This window comes from Furipterus horrens, unplaced genomic scaffold (genome assembly GCF_987537825.1).
Source record: "Furipterus horrens unplaced genomic scaffold, mFurHor1.1.pri manual_scaffold_17, whole genome shotgun sequence".
Classification (NCBI taxonomy): domain Eukaryota; kingdom Metazoa; phylum Chordata; class Mammalia; order Chiroptera; family Furipteridae; genus Furipterus; species Furipterus horrens.
The window spans coordinates 87152729-87169734 of NW_028327187.1; the positions used below are offsets into that span (position 1 = coordinate 87152729).

Genomic DNA, 17006 nt, shown 5'->3' on the forward strand with positions numbered 1-17006 from the left:
AATACTGACATTGGAGTGGAATGGTCTGGCTTTGCCTGTTGCTTCCTTATGTGACCTTGGACATCTTTTTATCCTTCAATTTCCTTAGCTATAAAATGGGAATATAAATAATATCTTTTCTTATTGTGTTGCTGTGAGAATTCATTGAATTAATATATTAAAAATTTTAGAAAAACTTTTCAAATGTACTAAGCACTATATGGTTATTTTTATAGGAATCTTCTTTGACACTAGGCAGGGCTATAAAAGTCCAAGAACTATTATTTTTGAAAGACAAGATTGAAGTTGTTTCATTTATCTGTAAGGGAGAATGTTTTGATCTTTCCTTGATTTTGTTTGGTTTCATAAAAGTAAATGAGTAAGGTAATTGGGACTGAGAAAATTCAGGTAATCACCCAGAGCATCAAAATTCTGTTGTCTGATAAAACTTACACAATTCTGTAAGAGCAGATTTAAAGAGGCAGGATTTTAAGACCTCTGAGATTAAAAAGAACCTACATCCAAGATGGACTTGTATGTTGTCAAAACTCATTTAGTATATATGTACTTCTTTATCCACTCATCTACTGACGGACACTAGGGGTGCTTCCATACCTTGGCTCTTGCAAATAGCATTGCAATGAACATAGGAGTGCATATATTTTTTTGAACCAGTGTTTTGGATTTCTTCAGTTAAATACCCAGAAGTGGTGGTCATATGGTAGTTCTATTTTAAATTTATTTTATTTTATTTTTATTGTTTTTCTATTAAAATTGTCCCACTTTTTCCCCCAATGCTACCCCCCACCCAGCCCACCCTTCTCCCACAGTCCATCCCGACTCAATTGTCCATGTTCATGGGTCATTTATATTAGTTCCTCTACTAAACTCTTCCCCTACTTACTCCCCCACCCCCCTGATAACTGTTACTCTGTTCCTTGTTCAATTTTGTTAATTTGTTTGTGTTGTTCATTAGTCTCCTGTATTAGGTGATATCATATGGTATTTTCCTTTCATTGCCGGACTTACTTTGGTAATGATAATTCTCTTTAGTTCCATCCATGTTGTAATAAATGGCAGGAGTTCCTGCTCTCTTTCTTCTGCATAGTATTCCATTGTGTAAATGTACCACAGTTTTTTGATCCACTCATCTACAGATGGGCACTTAGGTTGTTTCCAGGATTTGGCTATTGTAAACAGTGCTGCTATGAACATAGGGGTGCATGAGTTCTTTTGAATTGGGGTTTCGGGATTCTGCAGGTATAATCCTAGCAGTGGAATCGCTGGTTCAAAAGGCAGTTCCATTTTTGGTTTTTTGAGTAAATTCCATATTACTTTCCATAGTGGCTGCACCAGTCTGCATTCCCACCAACAGTGCACTAGGGTTCCTGTTTCTCCACATCCTCGCCAGCACTTGTTTGTTGATTTGTTCACGATGGCCATTCTGACTTGTGTAAAGTGGTATCTCATTGTGGTTTTTATTTGTATCTCTCTGATGCCTAGTGCTGTTGAGCATTCTTTCATATGTTTATGGACCCTCTGTATATCCTCCTTGGAGAAGTGTTTGTTCAGGTCCTTTGCCCATTTTTTAATTGGGCTGTCTGTCTCCTTTGTGTTGAGATATGTAAGCTCTTTATATATTTTGGAGATGAAGCCCTTATCTGATGTATCATTGGCAAATATGTTTTCCCGTATGGTTGGTTCCCTTTTCATCTTGCTGATGTTTTCTTTTGTTGAGAAGAAACTCTTTAGTTTGATGTAGTGCGATTTGTTTATTTTTTTCCTTTATTTCCCTTGCCTTAGGAGATGTATCAGTGAAAATATTGTTACATGGGATATCTGAAAATTTCCTGCATAGGTTCTCCTCTGGGATTTTTATGGTGTCACGGCTTACATTTAAGCCTTTAATCCATCTTGAGTTTCTTATAGTGTGTGACATAAGTTGGTGGTCTAGTTTCATTTTTGTGCACGTCTCTGTCCAGTTCTCCCAGCACCATTTGTTGAAGAGGCTCTTCTCACTCCATTTTATGTTCTTTCCTCCTTTATCAAAGATTAGTTGACCATAGAGGCCTGGGTTTATTTCTGGCCCATTGATCTATATGTCTGTTCTTATGCCAGTACCAGGCTGTTTTGATTACAGTGGTCTTGCAGTATAGTTTGATGTCAGGTATTATGATTCCTCCTATTGCATTCTTCTGTCTCAAGATTGCTGTGGCTATTGGGGGCCTTTTTGGTTTCATATAAATTTTAAGATATTTGATCTAGGTCTGTGAAATACATTGCTGATATTTTAATAGGGATTGCATTGAATCTATAAATTGCTTAGGGTAGTATGGACATTTTAATGATGTTGATATTTCCCATCCATGAACATGGTATATGCGTCCATTTATTTGTATCTTCCTTAATTTCTTTCTTCAGGGTTATGTAGTTTTCCAAGTATAGGTCTTTTATCACTTTGGTTAAGTTTATTCTTAGGTACTATATTTTTCTTGTTGCTATAGTAAATGGGATTTTTTTTCTAGTTTCTATCTCTGATATTTTTTTGTTGGTGTATAGAAATGCCTTAGATTTCTGAATATTGACTTTGTACCCTGCTATTTTGCTAAATTCACATATTAGGTTGAGTAGTTTTTTTTGTGGAGTCTATAGGGTTTTCTATGTATACTATCATGTCTTCCGCAAATAGTGACAGTTTTACTTCTTCTTTTCCATTTTGGATGCCTTTTATTTCTTTTTCTTCTCTGATTGCTGTGGCTAGAACTTCCAAGACTATGTTGAATAGGAGTGGAGAGAGTGGACATCCTTGTCTTGTTCCTGATCTCAGGGGGAATGCTCTCAGTTTATGTCCATTGAGTATAATGTTGGCTTTGCGTTTCTCGTACATGACCTTCATGAGTGTTTTTATCATAAATGGGTGTTGTACTTTATCAAATGCTTTTTTCTGCATTTATTGATATGATCATGTGGTTTTTGTCTTTCATTTTGTTTATCTGGTGTATTACATTTATTAATTTGTGAATATTAAACCATTCTTTCATCCCTGGGATGAATCCCACTTGATGGTGATGTATGATCTTTTTAATGTGTTGCTGGATCCAGTTTGACAATATTCTGTTGAGGATTTTAGAATCTATGTTCATTAGTGATATTGGCCTGTAGTTTTCTTTCTTTGTTTTGTCTTGGTCTGGTTTTGGAATTACGGTAATACCAGTTTCATAGAAAGAGTTTGGGAGGTTTCCCTGTTATTGAATTTTTTGGAATAGTTTGAGGAGGGTAAGAGTTAGTTCTTACCGAAATGTTTTGTAAAATTCATCTGTGAAGCCATCTGGTCCAAGACTTTTATGTGCCAGGAGATTTTTATTACTATTTCAATTTCACACTTCGTTATCGGTCTGTTGAGGCTTTCTGCTTCTTCTTGATTTAGTTTTGGTAGATTATATGTTTCTAGAAATGTGTCCATTTCATCTAAGTTGTGAAGTTTCTTGCCATATAGTTGTTTGTAGTAATTTCTTACAATCCTTTGTACTTCTGTGATATCAGTCGTGATATCTCCTCTTTCGTTTCTGATTCCGTTTATTTGGGTTATCTCTCTCTTTTTCTTGATGATCCTAGCTCTTTAGCTATTTTGTTTATCTTTTCAAAGAACCAGCTCCTACTTTTGTTGATCTTTTGAATTGTTTGTTTAGTCTCTATGTCATTTAATTCTGCTCTGATCTTGATGATTTCCTTCCTTCTACTCACTCTGGGCTTTTTTAGTTGTTGTTCTAATTCTTATAGTTGTAGGGTTAGATATTTTATTTGGGATTCTTCTGTCCTTTTTAGGTAGGCCTGTTTTGCTGTGAACTTTCTTTTCAGGACTGATTTCACTGTATCCTATAGGTTTTGGGCTGTTGTGTGTTCATTATCATTTGTTTCCAGAAACTTTTTGATTTCTTCCTTGATGTCATTGTTAACCCATTCATTATTTAATAGCATGTTATTCATTCTCCATGAGTTTGAATGTTTTTGAGTTTTCTCCTTGAGATTGATTTCCAATTTCAAGGCATTGTGATCTGAGAAGATTCTTGATATAATTTCAATTTTCTTGAATTTGTTGAGGCTTGTTTTTGTCTTACCATGTGGTCTATCTTTGACAATGTCCCATGTGCATTAGAAAAGAATGTATATTTTGCTTCTTTGCAGAGAAAATTTCTATATATATCAATTAAGTTCATTTTGTCTAGAGTGTTGTTCAATGCCTCAATATCCTTGGTGTTTCTTTGCTTTGAAGATCTGTCCATTTTTGACAATGGGGTATTAAAGTCCCCTACTATGTGTGTTGCTGTTGATGTATTTTTTGTAGTCTTCCAATATTTTCCTTGTATATTTGGGTGCTCCTATGTTAGGTGCATATCTATTTACCAGGGTTATATCTTCTTGATGGATTGTTCCCTTAATTATTATAAAATGTCCTTTTTTGTCTCTTTTTATGGCCTTTGCTGTGTAATTTGTTTTTTCTTATGTAAGTATTGCTACCCCAGCTTTTATTTTTCATGTGCATTTGCTTGGAATACTTTTTTCCATCTCTTCACTTTCAGTCTGTGTAAATCTTTTGTTTTGAGGTGCGTCTCTTGCAGACAGCATATATGTGAGTCATATTTTCATATCCATTCCACTACCCAATGTTTTTGATTGGAACATTTAATCCATTTACATTTAAGGTTATCATTGACAGGTATTTATTCGTTTTCCTTTGTTCCTGTCCTCCTCTCCTTCTCTCTTTTTATTCTTTTTTTTTACAGCATTCCCTTTAGCATCTCTTGCAATGCTGGTTTGGTGGAGATGTATTCTTTTAGTCTTCCTTTGAGAAATTTCTTATTTCACCTTCTATTTTGAAAGTGAACCTTGCTGGGTAGAGTAGTCTTGGTTGTAGGCCTTTGTTTTTCATTGTTTGAAATATTTTTTGCCATTCCCTTCTGGCCTGTAATGTTTCTGTTGAGAAATCAGTTGCTAGTCTTATTGGAGCTCCCTTGCATGTTATTTGCTGTTTTTCTCTTGCTGCTTTTAGGATTCTCTCTTTGTCTTTACATGTTGCCATTTTAATTATGATGTGCCTTGGAGTAGGCTTTTTTGGGTTCATCTTCATTGGGACCCTCTGTTTTATGTAAATTTATCTCAATAAAGCTATTTTTTAAAGCTAAATTTATGGTGTTGAGTATGTAGTAGGCATAAGTATTTTTGACTACATTAATAATTAAATATATGAATGAATGCAATAATTTAATTTTTCAGCAATGAATCACTTGGGGATTAAGACTCAAAAAAGGGTAAAACTTTACATCAACCTCTAAAAGCCTAATTTCACTGTAAATCTTAGGTTTCCTCACATGCTTTGAAGGTTCACTCCCCTCCCCCGGCCCAACTTACCAGTTTTTCAGATTTAACTTGCAAATAAAGTTAGTGGTTACATTTGGTCCTCAGTCTGCTGGGGCTTATACATTTCTCTTAAGTGAGGCCTTGTGTTTTTATTTGTGCTATCTGATGTATAATCACACAGTTTATTCCTTAAAGATAAACATTTTGATATAGTGACCAGAGCTGCTTTTAACATTTGAGACATTTACCAAAAATAATATCCCTTTTGTTCTTTCTACAAATAGAAGTTGATTTTCTGACTTGGAATTTAGGTCTCTGTTGAGAAATGCTAACCACCAGTAAGTTAAATGTAATAGTAGGCTGTGTATGAGCCAACATGGACTTTTCTCATTGTCTGTTAGAATGAAGACCTTATCTGGAGTCCTTATAAGGTGTTTAATTCTGATTTCTTATTGTATTTTTCTCCCAGGTATGGCAGCAGCCAAACTTCTACATGATTCTGGCCTGAATGTGGTTGTTCTGGAAGCTCGGGACCGTGTGGGAGGCAGGACTTACACCATTAGGGTAAGATGTTAAATGTGGAAAGGAGAAACAATGGATCAAAGCTGATTTTTTTTTCATGCTGAAAGTGTTGAATTTTATTTGACTCTTTCTAAGACAGTGAAAATTAGTCTAAAATATTTCCCACAGCCTCTTTCCCACTTTGTTTCTTTTTCAAATCTTTCTACTGGACCTTTTCTCTTCTCACCTCATGACACTTGACACTTGCCAGTAAATTATTGCAAAAATGAATAGGTGTTTGGAATACATCTATTAATAAAACAAAGATTCCTGCTTTTTTGAAATGTATGTTCTTTGGGAGGAGGAGAGCTAGACAATAAAAAACAAACACAAAAGGAGGACTTTGGTGTTCCTGACGAATAGGTTCCCAGTTATGCTTGAACATGGTCAGATATAGGGAACTTTTCTAACAACTTCTTGTTCAAAGGTTGGTCCTTAGTCATTGAATATGAAGCTTATTCAAAACTGTATAGAAAACTTGCTATTAAACATAGGAAAAATTTCAAAGTTTGATTATGACTAAACATTCTCCTATGCTATCTTTCAAACATTTGGGTTGGCAAACCACATAAAGAGTGATCATTTCCTGTCTTGTTTTTTTCTCTAGCAGTAGGTGCCTCAAAATTAGCCTCAAGTACTAAGTATAGAAAATTCACCAATAATTCAGAGCTTATAAACTCAAGGTACTAAAAACCAAACCATGTTGTGGTACATTGTGAAAGATGAGATTCGGAAGTCTCTTGCCTATACAAAGTTATATCAATTTTACTTTAAATTAAGAAATGATTTAATGACTTAAATTACACAAATGCAGTTGAGAATAGAATCCATTTTTTTCACAGATACACAAGATGTGTCTATAACCTATGAAATGCCATTTGCTTATTTCAGAACTTTCTTTTTTATCTTAGTAATGACATTTTCACAACTATTTATTTTTATTTTTTCCATGGGTAAACAGAACAAAATGGTTAAATATGTGGACCTTGGAGGATCCTATGTTGGGCCAACCCAGAATCGTATTTTAAGATTAGCCAAAGAGCTGGGATTGGAGACTTACAAAGTGAACGAAGTAGAGTATCTGATCCACCACATAAAGGTAAGTCTGGGCTGACCTTTGAAGGATTTGAAGGCCACTTTCTGAATATTTCCATATATAAATTCTATATTGTTCTCTCAAGGGAAACTTTTGCATCCCTTGATATATGCAAAAGTATGAATTTTATAAGCGTATTTCAACCACTTTGAGAGTTTTTTTTTACTGTTATCAAAGTGGAATTAACTGAGAATTCACACCCTGTTCAGGAAAGTAATTCAGCAAGTAGTATTGCCCATTTGGTAAAAAGTTTAATAGAACTACTAAAGAAAAAGCAGTTGTTATTAATTTATTAGAAACCTTGGGCTCTTTCATGTGACACAAAAACTTGTGTGCAGTTTTACAAATGCTACCCTAGACTTTACACTATAAAAAGTATTTGCGATATGTCTAATATAGTATTTTGAAATTTTATCATTGTGTCCTATTTAACAGCTAAAGATACTCTTTAGAGCAGTGGTTCTCAAACTTCCTAATGCTGTGACCCTTTAATACAGTTACTCATGTTGTGGTGACCCCCAACCATAACTAAAGCATAGTGATTAATCACAAAAACAATATGTAATTATATATGTGTTTTCTTTTTTTTTTCCAAGAGACTTTTTATTTTTTTATTTTTTTTTAAATGTGTTTTATTGATTATAATATTACATTTGTGCCAATTTCCCTTCCCTCTGCTCCCCTCCACCCGGTGGCCCCCCTCCCTCCAGTTGTCCCCCCCTTTTAGATCATGTCCATTAGTTGTGCATACAGTTCTTCTCAACCTCACTCTGTCTATTCCATTCCCTCCTACCATGATCCTTAAATCCTATATCATCTCCCTCCCTCTCCCCATTCCCCCTCCCTGTTGACCTCCCCCCAATATGTTCCCCGTACCTATAGTTCTTTTTCCACTCTCGTTGCCTGTTTAGTTTGTCTTTGTTTCAATTCCCTAGCTTCTGTTGTTTCTTGTGATGCAGTTTTCATTTTAGATTTCATTGTCTTGATCCTCCTTTTTCTAAACCAGTCCCTTTAACATCTCATATAACAGTGGTTTGGATCTAATGAACTCTTTCAGTTTTATTTTGTCCTGGAAACACTTTCTCTGTCCTTCTATTCTGAATGACAATTTCGCTGGATAGAGTATTCGTGGTTGTAGGTTTTGGATTTTCATTACTTTGAATATTTCTTGCCAGTCCCTTCTTGCCTGCAGGGTCTCCCTTGAGAAGTCAGCTGATAGTCTAATTGGGACCCCTTTGTACATAATTCTTTTCTTCTCTCTTGCTGCTTTTAAGATTCTCTCTTTATCTTTAATTTTTGACATTTTGATTATAATGTGTCTTGGAGTAGTTCTCCCTGGGTCCAGTTTTTTTGGAACTCTCTGTGCTTCCTGGACCTGTAAGTCTATTTCCTTCCCCAAGTCTGGGAAGTTCTCCTTTATTATATTTTCACTCACTTTTTCAAGTTCTAGTTCATCTTCCTCGCTCTCTGGCAAACCAATGATTCTTATGTTGGGCCTTTTATAGCTGTCCCAGAGGTTTCTGATCCTCTCATCATTGCTTCCCATTTCCTCTCTCTGCATTGGTTGACTGCTTGTTCCTTCTCCATATTCCAGTTTGTTGAACTCTGGATTTTTTTTCCTCACCATCTGTCTCGTATGTGGTTTTGTTCCTTTCGTTATGAGAGTTTTTCGCTTCTTTCTCATCTTTTTCCAGATCTTTTGTGAATTCTGTAAGCCACCTGATAACAATGGCCCAGAACTGAGCCTCTGACAGGTTTCTTATCTGTTCATCTGTCAGGTTCTTCATCTGTTGCCTGGTGAGCTGCGCCACCGGGATTTCTATAGTTGTCTGCCTCATTTTGACAGATGCATTTTGTTTTCTTGGGCTGGCTGTAGGGGGCAGTGCCTGTGTACTTGTAATGACCCAGCGACCGGCGCCATTCGGCAACCTTTCTTGCTGTGCCGTGGTGCTTTGTCGTCACAATCCAGCGACCGGTGCCTGTCCGCGACCTATTTCGCAGCCCTGTGGCGCTTTGTGTGGGGGCGGGGGTCCAAGATGGATTCACACAGTTATTCCGCTAGGAGACCGGGATCCGTCCTCCCGCCCCCCTGGGCCTCACTGTTCAAGGCGATGTGGTGGCTGCTTTCCCCAGCGTTGGGGTCGCGAGCTGCCGGGGGTTCGACTGCAGCCGGGGTTGTTCTCCCCCGCCGCTGTCCCAGGTGCGACCGCAAACAGCGCCGCCCCCTTTCGCTCTTACCTGCCCAAAGGGCGCCGCTGGTTTATAACTTCATATGTTGGGCTTCTGTGTAGTTTTATTTTCTGGAATTTCTAGTTATCTTTTGTTTTGAAGTAGTTGTATTCTTCTCTAGTTGTAGAGGGAGACCTAGCGCATCCGTCTAAGCCTCCATCTTGGCTGGAAGTCCATATATGTGTTTTCCAATGGTCTTAGGTGGACCCCTGTGAAAGGTCGTTTGACCACCAAAGGGGTTGCGACCCACAGGTTGAGAACCACTGCTTTAGAGATTTATATAAAAATGGTTCACATCCCAAATTCCATTTCTTTTTGTGGGGAATCTCCATTGATCTCCTCAAGATTTCTGTGCATTTACTGGGTCTCAAATTCTCATGATCATTTGTGGCTTATAGTTCCTGCCTCCATGATGCCTATGGTCATCCACATCTCATGGCCTGTGAGTCTTTTCTTCCTTTTTCTCTATGCCAACGTGGGTTGAAACTCACCTCTTCATTGTGATTTTCCTCAGACCACCTCACACATTTGTGTGTAGCAGACTTAACTGAAATTTTGAGCAATATGGGGTATGGGTGCACGGTTAATTGCAGAAACACAAACAACTTAGAATTGAATATTAGACATTCTAATTGTAATAAGCTTTTAGACTTATGTGTCCCAGGGGATTTTTCACTAGCCATATTTCTCTGTGGATTCTAGTCTCCCACCATGTTGCTTGTCTTCAGACTTTTCTCACATCTCCCTGATCCTTGTTTTCCCAACATCATAGTTTTGGTCCAAAAAGTCACTGATGTTCTCTGACAAACTGAGAATCACTTACTCTTTCACCCCATCTAGGGTCCCATAGAAGAACTGGCAGAGATTTTGAATTTCAGTCTGTCTTCCTCACTTGCCTCTGTAGGTGGAAGTGAACAGTCTAGACATATTTATCACCAGTAGAAATCATCGCCTTAGGAGACAGGAGAAACTAGCAACAGTCAATTTGATTCATGTAACAATGTTGACACATTGACACACTTATATTATTTGTGAGTGATAATATCAAAAAAGACAGATTACAGACTGTACATTATGAATCATTTAATACAACAAGAAGTAAAAATCTATCTAATTTGGCATAATGCAGGTAAAAAGACTTCCTTAATTCATACAGAAATGTTTTGTTTGAACCTCAGGTTTTGTTTTATAAGTTTTTCACTTTGCTTCCTTATAGCATAAAGAGAGATACATCATTTAAAAATGAAAATGTAGCATGGTGATAGTGCTATTTGTTGAACATCATCCAGCAACACTTAGTAAAATCTTTCATTGGGTTCCTTGCTTTTCAATGTAGATCACATTGACTGATTTCTTCTGTTTCCCTTGTCCTAACACATAAGATTTACAGAGACTTACTTCCCAGAACTCTGGTACCTCTTTTAGGTTTCTCCACACAAAGGGGAATACTACAGATTATATTCACTTTTCCGTCTTTGTGTGTGCAGTTTCTTGGCAGTCAAGAGCTATGTTCAGGATGTTTTCTTTCCTAGTAATCTTATGACTAACTTTAAGTTCCTTGTTTGAAAGAGATTGCTTACAGTCATCAATTGTGAAAATGATGTTACACAATACTTTTTCAGAGTGATGGCTAAATGCGCTGTTTTTTTTTTACTTTAAAATAATGTAGGTGCAGTTATGAAAACATAAGCAATTAAGCAATACTTCTGACTTGATGCAGGGTAAATACATATGCTGACAGTGCTTTTTATAAAACAAAATAAATGTTATTGCTTTTTAATTATTACAAAAGTAAAGAATATTTATTGAAAAAAGGAAATTAGAAAATGTGGGTAAAAAACCCCCTCCATAATCCTATTTAGGGAAAGTCACTCCAAAACCTTCTCTTGGTTCATAAATGTTTCATATTCCTTTCATATTCCTGTATTGCTATTTTCTGACCTCTACTGGAGGAAATGAGGAATATCAATGCACTTAAAATATTGTATACATATGCACATGCATAGGTGTACATGTTTGATACATTAACTTACTCTAATGAATTCTCAGTAATGATATAATTGAAACACCAATGAGAATATGAAACAAATATTTTTTTCAATCTTGATAGATGTGCCAATTTGACTTCCTCATGGTCATAACCAGTGAAGAGTATATGATAATAAGTAATGATAAAATCCTTACAGCTAAGAAGTCCTCCCAAAACTAAATACTTGTTCTCCACCATTATCACCTATATGTCCTTCTTTGTCCACATGTCATTGTTCTCATTTTTAGCCTGTAAAAACATCTTGGATAGCTGCATCTATTTATGGAATTATTGACCAAAATTATGACATTCTATCTCCAGCTCCATGCCAAAGAATGTAGTTCAGAAATTTGTCACCTCTGTAATATAGGCAGTACTTTTGACATCTTGATATTATTGTTTATTACATGTTTTAATAGCTACTGTTCCCAAGTGCAAACTATGGTTTATGCAAGTATGTTTTTTGTCTTATTTCTTCAGCAGACCTGCATGTGTTTCTTAACCTAGAGCCTGAGAGTATGAAGCATGCTTCTTACCATATTGTCAGATCCTGCTATTTGAATCAGCCTATTCAAGGAATCTGTATTTTAGATTTTTTACATGATTGGTTATGGAAAACAGTTTTATGTACAGCCTTAATAACATCAGGATAAGGAACTTGGGTATGCTGGTCATAATTGAAACTAATGAAATGGAGCTACCTACAAAAGGGAGAGGTTATAGAAGCTCATGATGGGCTAGCTACTCAAGGGAAGGGTGTCTTTGTCCAGAAATGGTGACTCTGGTATCTCCAGTTCCCTAGTATTTGTAGGAGAAACAGTCTGCTGATAGGGTGTGTTCATGCCAGCTCCATAACAGGAAATCCCTGGTGTGCTGTGCACTCTTTACTGTCTGCCTCCTATCTGTTGGAAATATTTATAGGTACTGAGCGGCATTCATTTTTAGTACTACTGTATGTGGTTTTCCAAAGCCTTGTTGGTGAATGAAAGATATGATACTAAGCTATATTGGTATTTAATTATCAGTGGAAAAAATGATCACTTCAACTCAAATCTGTTTAATTTAAAAGCGTTTTCCTCACTTCTAAAATAGAGATGCAGCCATTAATGCTTAAGTTATTGCTAAGCTCCTACTGAAGTTTTTAATCTGTTTACAAATAGTTATGCTAATTTCTGCTAGTATAATTTAGAAAGCAGAGGCTTAAATGCCTCGGAAATTACTTATAAAAATAGATCCCTTTTAAGCACTATCTCATAATTAAAAACAAAACTACAAAAAAATAAAAAATTCTTAAGGAATATTGCTATATGTGGACTTATATCCCTTCCTCTCACCATCTGTATGTCTGTTTACATGCACACATTTATAGTTGTTTTGTTGTTGTTTGTTTTTTGTTATTTTACATTTTTACTTTAAAGAAGTTGGGCCCTGGCTGGGTAGCTAAGTTGGTTAGAGCATCATCCTGATATTCCAAGGTTGGGGGTTCAATCCCTGGTCACAGCACATACAACAATCAGTCAATCTCTCTCTTTCCTCTCTCTCTCTCTCTCAAATCAATAAATTTTAAAAAATTAAAAAATAAAAGAAGTTGGAGAAAATTCTTACATTTGGTACAAACTATTGAAAAATAAAGTTTCTCTGTCTCAGAAGCTTTTATCAGTCTGAAATTTGGAACTAAAGTCTAATCAAAGTCCACATTAACTGCTTTAGGCCTGAAGGCTGAACTGTTAAGGAGTTACATAAATGTAAAGATGTAGCATGACAATATGGAGTTCAACCTTACATTGACAATAATTTCCAAACTTCAGCTCTCTGGAGAAACTGATAAAAACATGCTCTGGTCTTAGTATGCCTCCCAGTAGGCAGAAGCCAAGCTCATTGTCAAAGACCCTTTGTGTTGTATGTAATCAGCTTCAATGCTTGAAAAGCCATCTGAATGAGGAGACATCTCTCAAATATATTGCCTACTTGTTGCTGCTACAACTTCTGTTGCTCAAACAACCTCATGGAGGAGGCAGCATTTGGTGCATTCCTTAGTTTCTTGAGAACTCTGAAACCCCTTTGAAAATACAAGTATACAAAAAGCACATAAATGCAAAGAATAGTAAAAGCTAGATCTCTATTGACAAGACCAGTTCAGTGAATTTCTTGGAAAAGATCGCAGGTGCTAAACTGTCTCTTGGTATTGGGGAAAAGCAACAAAATAGGAGCCAAAATATTGAGAAATACAATATTCAAATTATCATTGCATTTGGCAAACAGAAACTATCTTGTTATGCAGGACCTCAACATATCCCAGAAATCAGCAGACCAAAGTGTCCAGTGTTCTTCAGGCTCTTAATATCTCCTTCTCCACACCTCTACCTCCACTCCTATTAATCCAGAGAAGCCTGCATCAAAAAGTTCAGGGTGCAATTCCTTCTCCCATAATGAGAAGTCTTCAGGAGCAAGTTAGAGAAATGGTTGTATTTCACCCAGGAATAGTGTTCATTTTACATGGACTTCCCACATGCCACACAGAGTTCACTGGCTCCAAGAGTCTGCCTTAACTAAGAGGAGCTTCATGAACCTTCTCTCTTCTATTTCCACTCATTTCATTTCTTATTTGTTGGAAACAAATATATCTTCTCATCATGGGAGATCCCCTCCCCTGAAATGTGAAGAACAGTAATTTCCTTTTTAGCAAGTGAAATCCACTTTTCTAGTGATTATTCTAAAGCTTATATTAAGTTATTCTGGAGACGAAAGTGCTCATTGTGTTCTTTGGAAAATACAGGCAGATTTTTGGGATGTAATAATTTGCTGAAAATTATGCCTTCAATGGCTAGATTTGGAACAATATTTTGGAACATGAGATGAATTTATTTTAGGGCTCCAAGGTTTGCATTTGGAACTTAAAATATGATAAAATCAGTAAATAAATTCTCCATGTACAAACACACACCTGGCTAAACTTAACAGTGAATAAATTGGATAACATGGAGATAATTTTAAATTATGCTGGAGGTATAAGGTAGAGAATGTATAGAATTTAGTTTTGATGGTAAAATTCACTAAAGGAAACAGACTTGTAGCTTAAATCTTGTGCAACTTCTACAGTGTCTATATTGTGTCATCATGGGGTATGGACAAGTAGTCCAAAGGAGATGCAATGACAGGGGCCCAACACACCAAATGAAGGTGAATAATAAGGGCAACTGTGTAACAGGTCAAAGAGCTTCAGCAGCTTGCAGTAGGGAGGTATTGGCAGAAAGGACAAGATGGCCTAAAATATATTAGCTTAATCTGTCACCCCTTAAGCAGCAACCTGTGGAAAGGCTTAGACATGATTCTGTGTCTGTTGATCACAGAGCCCATGCCTTTCTGTTGGCTTCTGCTACAACCAGAAAATAATAACAATGATAATATTCTCTTGGTATGGACATCTAGAACCTTTTGAGTGCTTCCACACATGGTATCTTATCTGGACCTCACAATTATGAATCCCAAATAACTAGAACTTATTTGGTTGTGAACAGATTAGAAAATAAAGGCTATAAAAAGTAAATGGCAGGCAGAGATGGGGGCAAAGCATGGACTGAGGTCTTTAGGTGTCAAGAATTCACTGTATAGAGCTCACTGTCCCCTGGATGGGAAGTTATTTCCTTCTGAGCTCCAGCAGCTAGCTTGCCTGCCTTCTTTCCTGCTAAATGTACACTCTCACATTTTGGAAAAATGCAGTTCAAGATCCTCCTTTCCGGAAAATGTTCTGCAACTTACTAGTTATTCCACTGGCTCCTTCCCAAGACCCGTATCCTTATCACTTTCCTGATTACACTTTGTAAAACCTGTTTGGGAATAGGATGAATAGTGTTCTGTTATTTGTACTTGAAGATTATACACATACATACACATACATAATAGCATATTTTCTTTATAATTAACATTCTTAGATTCCTATTTTATATTTTCACAAAGAAAGTTTTTAGATCTGCTTTTCACTTGTGAGGATTTAACCAATATTTATCTATGTGTTAAAATTTTTTTGTTGATACCATTTTAAATAGATACATAATATTCTATGATAAGACAAGTGTAATATATAGTGGATATTTTGCTAATCAGTTACTATTAGTTAAGCATCTACATTCTAGTCAAATCATCCAACATTTATTGAGCATTTAGTATAAGTTACTACTATACAAAGCCCTGGGCTAAATAATTGAATTTGAGACAATTTGGATTACAGTTGGTATGGGATTGTGGGGTCAGAGATTCTCTTCTCAAAATAAAAGGAAATGAATAAAAATAGGAAAAATTACTGAATAAGATAAAGCCAAAAATAAAAGACTCCCATGTTACAGTTAAACCAGGAAAAGACAGCAGTTTAGATAAAAAAAATTTTGATAATTGATGGCAAAGAAAACTTAAGGTTTCTAATCCTGGCTGCTGAATCCCAGAGCTATAACATTGCTGAAAGCAAATTGGAAAGTATTTGGTCTGCCTTTGAAATTATCCAGACAATAGTATGGGCAATGCTTTACCACTTTCTCTACCTTTCAATCCTGTGGTATCTCTTTTATGACCACCTGCATCCTGTGCACTAAGCCCATTGCAACACAATTTAAAATTTTGTCATAGCACTCCACATCAAGGGATCATCAAATGATGACTCAAAATAAAGAACTCAAAAATGAATAAGCTTTGGTGAAATTGATTATTGTAGTACAGAATGTACTACAGACTGTATTTTTAAAAACTTTATATGGTGAAAAAATATATAATCTATAAAATCAGAATGTGGGAAAGCAAGAAGGAAACTTTTAAAATATAGACCCAACTGGACTAAAACAAATTGGTTGATACCTTAAACTGGTAACCTGTTATTCCTTTGGTTTATTCCTCAGGATGGTTCCACTAAAGTTTTATTTTTCAAAATATTTACTTCACATTATTGTACATAAGGGATCAAATTTCAGCGTTCCAAATGAATCTTAGCTAAAAACTAGTGAATGCCTTAATTTAGATGCCTTTTAAAGTCTGTACATTTAGTATTGTTTGACCCTTAAACTTTTACATCTCTTAGCATGGAGGTTGAAGAAAGGCTGTACATTGTTGTTTGAGAGTTTTTACATTTCAACTAAATTTGTATTTGCACTGTCAGTATGGCAAATGAGTGCAAAAAAAAAGTTAATATGCTATTGGATTTTTTTCTTTTTCTTTCTTTTGTTTTTGATCCATATTGTTCCAGGACTGAAAACCTCAATTTATGTTCATGACAGTGGGGATTTTGTTAAATGTCTACATTCTTTCTAATAAAGTTTTGGAAGACTTAAAAACATCTCCTTCATAGCATGGAATCAGTCTATACTAAAGTTAAACTTATAGCTAATAAAAAAAATAAAAATTCAAATATATTACTGATTTTTATGATTTTTTGATTTTATGCTGAAGGGCTCTTTCAGGAACAAATATTTCTTGAGTTCTTTTTTATTTTCAGTTTAGCACTTCAGTTTTCCTCTCCTTCCTATCTTCCTTATTTTTGTTTCCTTATACCTTCTATCAATCATCTATTTGTTCTTTTGTCCATCCATATCAATCATCCATCTATCCATCCATTCATCCATCCATCTTTCTTTCTTGTAGATACTTATAAAGTAGTCTGGAATGCCATGCACCAAATGTTATATTTTTAATCCTGCATTATGAAATTGGAGGTAATTTGTTTCCTTCTTTGTATGTTTTCTTACTGCTCCAACTTTTTATAAGGAACTC

At 35.8% G+C, this 17006-nt stretch overlaps 1 protein-coding gene across 2 annotated transcripts in view; it reads left to right on the top strand.

Moving 5' to 3' along the window:
* The window catches only part of MAOB (monoamine oxidase B), a 152884-nt gene that overhangs the window by 54014 nt on the left and 81864 nt on the right, over positions 1-17006 (top strand). Inside the window, exons 2-3 of one of the 2 annotated variants that reach the window (XM_090263875.1) lie at positions 5807-5901; positions 6860-6997. In XM_090263875.1, coding sequence (XP_090120001.1) covers positions 5807-5901; positions 6860-6997 — 233 coding nt within the window. The remainder of the gene's footprint in view (positions 1-5806; positions 5902-6859; positions 6998-17006) is intronic. The other variant, XM_090263874.1, reaches the window with a different exon arrangement.